Below are 5,994 nucleotides of genomic sequence, written 5' to 3'. Positions count from 1 at the left end.
CACTGTGCCAACACACACACACACACACACACACACACACACACACACACACACACACACACACACACACACACACACACGTTTTTATGTTTTCTGGGGACCACTTTTTTGTTCATCACTTACGGGGACCACCCTTTCCAAATGACATACAGCACACATGCACACACACACACACACACACACACACACCACACACACACACACACACACACACACACACACACACACACACACACACACGCACACACGCTGGATAATGTATGTATAAAAGCAAGAGAACAAATCTCTGGCATCACTCCTGTACAAAATCATGAAATTTATTCCGTCAAAGTTAAATGCTTTCTGTGGAATTTAAGCTTCCTTTATTTAATGTGTATCTCCATTTGGCTTAGAAGCTCTCTTTTCTTAACATGGAACTTCAAAGGAGAATGTAACCTAATTCAATTCAGAAAGTCTTGTTCAAGCAGGGTGACTGATATAGTATGTGTAATATGTGTTTGTGTCATAGGTATGTGACTGGTGCAAGCATATACGCCACACTAAAGAGTATCTCGACTTTGGGGCTGGTGAACGACGGCTGCAGTTCTGCAGTGCCAAATGCCTGAACCAATATAAGATGGACATTTTTTATAAGGAAACACAAGCAGCACTGCCTGGAGCTCTCTGTAACCCCGGACATGGGGTTGGAGGCGAGGGTAAGGCAGAGTGCATTGGTGGTGTACAGCTGCTCACCCCTGAATCCTGGGGAACACCAATACCGGACATTCGCCGTAAAGCTCCCTCACCTGGAGGCCCCCCCAACTCTTCAGCTCCTTGTACTTCATCTGTCACATCGTCCTCAGATGTTCTTTGTTCTCCATCCTCCTCTTCGTCCTCTGCCAAGATCCCCACACCTCGACCCCATGAGAGCCCGACACTCCCACCCCCTCCCATACCCACTTTGCATCCAGCGGTTGGGGTTCCTCCAGGGAGTCCTCCAATGGTGATGACTCCCCGTGGGCCAATGCCTTTGCCTCTCTTTATGGAACATCAAATGATGCAGCAGATCCGTCCGTCATTTCTTCGTCCATCTGTCCATCCAGGCGGACCCAACAGTCCCCTGTCAAACCCTGTCATCCCTGGTATAGGTCCCCCACCTCCTCCCAGGACTCTTGGTCCTGCTTCTAGCCCCATGCACAGACCTATGATCTCCCCTCATGTCCATCCTTCATCCAATCCCAATGCTGGCATCATCCCTCCCCACCCTGGTCTCCACATGCCGGGATTTCCCCCTTTCCCCTCAGTCAACATAATGCCCAATGGACCCATTCCTTTGCCACCAATGATGAATTATGGCATGCCATCCTTAGCCCCATTAGTACCACCACCAACCCTTTTAGTCCCTTATCCTGTCATTGTACCCCTTCCAGTCCCAATTCCCATTCCAATTCCAATCCCTTTCAACCCAAAATATTCCAGCACCCAACCAGAAAATGGTGACCCTCTCTCTAGTGCACCTTTGTCTTCAGATGTTTCAGCATCTGGGCTATCAAAGTCTCCAGGATCATCAGGAGGTGAGAAAGGGAAGCAAAGAGAAGATCCTGATGGTGTAGAGTGTCTTTCTCCTGGATGCTCAGATCGAAACAGGTCGTCAGTGATGAACATGACTGTGAAGGAAGAGGATAATATGAGAAACTTATGCTCAACTGTTGACACTGGACAGCTGGAAGGAGTTATTGATCTAACTATAAGCCAGACACCATGCCAACAGAACGTCATTCAGAGGATTCTGCCTAAGGTTCATGTCAAAGTAGAGGCAGAGGTTGAGTCAAGATCTTCATTGGATGTTGGGCTTGAACAGGAAGTCAATGGCTGTCACGATCTTCTGGAAAGGGCCGCATTACAGCAACCCCCCAGTAATACTGAGCTGCTTGCAGCCAACGCATTTGAAACACTGGAAACATCAAATTCACCATCCAGCAAAAATAGCTCTTTTTTTATCGCTACTAGTGAAACCGACATTACCCTATCACCTGCTCCCAGCACGCCAAGCACCCAACCCCAACCTCTCCCACATATTCAAACTAACCCTGCTGTCTCATGTAATGTCATTGTCAATGGTACAGCGTGGCATTCACTTCATACTCCTAATTTAAAATTGGACAGATCAGGAGATGGCTTGACATCAGAGGAAAAAGTAGGGGAGCACCCAGCAAATGGTGAGTTGGAACAGGAAGCCCTAAAAGAGAACAATTGTTCCGTGAGAGAATGGGAATCTGGTAAGCGCGGCTCAGTGCAAGACCAGATGGTAGAGGCCAGAGAGAGTAAGCCAGACCCTGACTCCAACTCGGAGGAGGGTGAACATGCTTACACCCTGCCACTGCTATCAACTGGGGGTTGTGTGGTTATCCAGCCTGTGCCAAAGCCTGGCACTGAGAAGACAGCCATCCTTTCCTGTTCCATCAGTGCACCACTATCAGCTGCTGGAAGCCCTGAGCTGGAGCCCCCAATGAAGAGGAGGTGTCTGCGAATCCGCAATCAAAACAAATAAGGTTGGTCAACCATAGTGTCTTCCTACTACTTTTCTTAGGCACTTGTTTTTGTGTGGATTTATACAGATTTATATGGTATTTGCTTATTCACAGTTATGTATCAAAACTCATTTTCATTCACAAAATAAAATAAAAACAAATGCTTTGAAAAAAAAAAACCTAAAACTACTTTTTATGTTTACAAAAGTAACGAACATCAACTACAATTATAGCCAAAATATTCTTTGTTGATGTCTTTGGCGATTAATACACAAGCCTTTATCATTGCTTTTAATTGTATTTATTTTGATCTTACTGCGGCTGTTTGCCGGAAGAAGAGAATGTCAAAACAGTCGTCTGGGAGTTGTAGTTCTCTTAGTCCCCTTTCGAAGTTGACATCTTGGCACAAGGCATCCTATGGAGGGGGGGGGGGGGATTGGGGGGCTTCATGTGAATGTGTTGACTGTAATGACTTGGAATAGGAGCGCTTTATTCATTTGCCCACTAATTGTTTCTCCTCCTACTGTGTTCCACAGATGGATACTCCAAGGACCGTCGTGCCATCCATGCCACAACCCCCACTGCATACACACTCACAAAGGTGTCCTTGTCATCATCCAGTCTACCAGCATCGCAACTCGCCTTTGACTCCTTCAAGTCAATAAAATCTGCATGTCATCGAAAAGATGACAGCACTCTCTTGGTCCATGTAACTGATGCTATCATGGAAAGTCTTGAGGAAGCTGTCAATGGGACCACCTGACAGCAAATCTCAATGCACAACGGGCCCAAGAACACTAACTTATCAATAGTCCCTGTTGATTCAGGTGTTCTCTCCATTGTCTATTATCTGTAGAGTGCACCATGGTGTGTGTGTGTGTGAAGCTGTTTGGGATGTTTGTGAAGGGGGTCATTATTTTATACAGCACTGCACTGTGGTCCAGTTGGAGACACACAAGACATATGAAATCATGGCTGCGGTGTGTTACTGTAGCTTCACCCATTTCCAAAAACAGAATTGTTGCCCTCTCTCTTAGGCCTTATTATGACAACCAGAAAAGTGCACTTGGCAACACAACACTATGCTTTCTGATTTTGATGCGAGTAGCCGCAAACATCAACAACATCGTGATTGCATGCTGACTAATGAGTCTACCTGAATATTAACTCAGCAAATACTACATCATGATGTTGTGCAACCTCTGCTTTTATCGGTTGCCTTTCATTTCTTTTGTTTGAAACATCACAGAATTCAGTGAATTACTACAGACCCCTGCTGTTTGAGAGCTGTGAAAGCATGACAGCCTGTAATGGGGAAATGACACCGCAAGCTCTTTTTTTTAAGAATACATTAGCAGTGCCGTTACTGTCATGGGGCATTTTGAGACTTTTGCTCTGAATTGAGACAGGCCTGAGAGAAGCCAGCTATCATGAATAATTCTCCTCGCACTTGCTGAGTGAAACAAAACGCAACAAAAATATCATGAACAAGAATAATCACACACAAGACAATTTAAATATTTGCCTCATGTTGCCTTTTATCTCCCCCCTGCCCCAAGCGTTTATTTGTTAATGTATGTTTCTTATTAAATTCAAGAACCAGCACCATCCAGGGTCATGCATTGAGTTTAGACTTAGACTGCAAGGGAACATTGCGCCTGGGGGATGAAATAATGCATTATCATATGCCATTGGCACCTTGCTAAATTAAAAAATAAATAGACTGACAAATCTGAATTGCCAAAATAGCAAGCACTTATCATAAAATTAACTGCCCGCTATATGTGACATTACTAATAAGCTTACATTTTACTTTTTGTCATGTTGAAGCTTTTGTATGCCCAAATGAGCCCAGCATTTGTGGGTCTTGCTTATTCCTGGAATTGCAATATGCACTAGTATGCATCCTCATACAGTAAATGCCGTAAACTTCATTTTGTGTGTGGGAGGTGAGGGGGTGGTGGGTGGAAGCAGCAGTGGAGATTGCAGGCTGCAATCATCTGTTGCCTGTTAGTCATGCGTTTAGCTTCACATAGCTGCTTGCCAAGACCTTGTTTTGGTGTCACTTGAAGCATTTCCTTTCACTTCTCTCCAATCAGTGTCAACGCCAGTGAAAAAGTGTTCTGAAGCTGCCCTTATCAGCTTGTTTCGACCGTGTGCTTTTCCAGTCTTCTACGAAACACCACTGTGTTCATTAGAATTTGTAACTTGATCAGAGGAGAGATGAAACATTTGATCTTGGCCATTTCCATAACTGCTGCTTGAAAATGATTTCAACATACCGTCCATTATGATTTGTTTTGTATCAAACTTGGTCAATCCAATGGTTTTGAGGGCCACCTACAGCAAGGGACTCTTAGGGTTTCAAACCATTTTTGTACACTAGTTTCAGAAGCAAAAACAATGTATACAGTACTGCGTATGCTAAAAGTGAAAGGCCGCGAGACATTCCAAGAGCAAGAGGACAGACAAATAGTGAAGGTGTTCCACATGGCATTTTAGATTGATCCATGTTAGTCCTGTCACCATTAGGGTAGAATGATGAATGATACAATATTTACTTTAATCACAGAATGGACCTCTCCAATAAAGGCACCCTGAGGATAATATTACCCCTCTACATGAGATACAAAAACATAAGGCAAAAAAAATAAAAATAAAATCGAAAAAACAGCCAGCGGTCTGGATTAATAACGTGAACCCTCCAAGGTTGACACACAGTCCTTTCGACACCACTGATTTATACGTGCAATATTCAAAATCAACTTTTACAAATTATTACCAGGGTCAAACTGTTGCTATCATAACACTTTTATGAACTATCCGGGCACTGTTCAAACTAATATTTTACATTACATGCACTACATTTCACTTTTTTACACTCTCGGTTACATACACACACAACAAGGTCGCGGGGAGTTCAGGCGGAAGGCAGATTACACTCTCAACTGGTTGCCAGCCAATCACAGGGCACACACTGACGAACAACCATTCGGGCTCACACTCACACCTAGAGACAATTTCAAGTGTTCCATTGACCTCCCACGCATGTTTTTGGAATGTGGGAGGAAACCTGAGTACCCGGAGAAAACCTACGCAGGCACGAGGAGAACATGCAAACTCCACACTGGAAGGCCGGAGCCGGAATCGAACCCTGTACCTCTGCACTATGAGGTTGATGTGCAAACCAGTGGACTGGATCAATGATATGTGAATATATACATATATAAATGATAATTGTTCACTTGCAGTATGTTGACATGTTGTGCTGAGATGTCAGGACAGAGGTACCATATGTGTACAGTGCTTTTGTTGCCACGCAAACACTACTTGACAGTTAGTTTATAATGTATTTCCGGTTTCATGGTCGTCATCACATTTACTGTTTGCGTTTAAACTTTTTGTGAAGGCATGGAGAAAAGCCAAAGAAAAGCCAAAATCACATGTGAATTTTCTGCTCAGTGAGCTATAGTTGCACAAGATT

At 44.1% G+C, this 5,994-nt stretch overlaps 1 protein-coding gene across 3 annotated transcripts in view; it reads left to right on the top strand.

The window, feature by feature from the left end:
• The window catches only part of sobpa (sine oculis binding protein homolog (Drosophila) a), a 42,031-nt gene extending 38,181 nt beyond the window's left edge, over positions 1-3,850 (top strand). For all 3 annotated transcript variants that reach the window (XM_019876153.1, XM_019876151.1, XM_019876152.1), the window contains 2 exons: positions 509-2,531; positions 3,047-3,850. In XM_019876153.1, coding sequence (XP_019731712.1) covers positions 509-2,530 — 2,022 coding nt within the window. In that variant the 3' untranslated portion in view covers position 2,531; positions 3,047-3,850. The remainder of the gene's footprint in view (positions 1-508; positions 2,532-3,046) is intronic.
• The last annotated feature ends 2,144 nt before the right edge of the window (positions 3,851-5,994 follow it).

This window comes from Hippocampus comes, unplaced genomic scaffold, assembly GCF_001891065.2.
Source record: "Hippocampus comes isolate QL1 unplaced genomic scaffold, H_comes_QL1_v1.1 scaffold252, whole genome shotgun sequence".
In the NCBI taxonomy this organism is placed as follows: Eukaryota; Metazoa; Chordata; class Actinopteri; order Syngnathiformes; family Syngnathidae; genus Hippocampus; species Hippocampus comes.
This window is presented reverse-complemented; position numbering and strand designations above follow the sequence as displayed.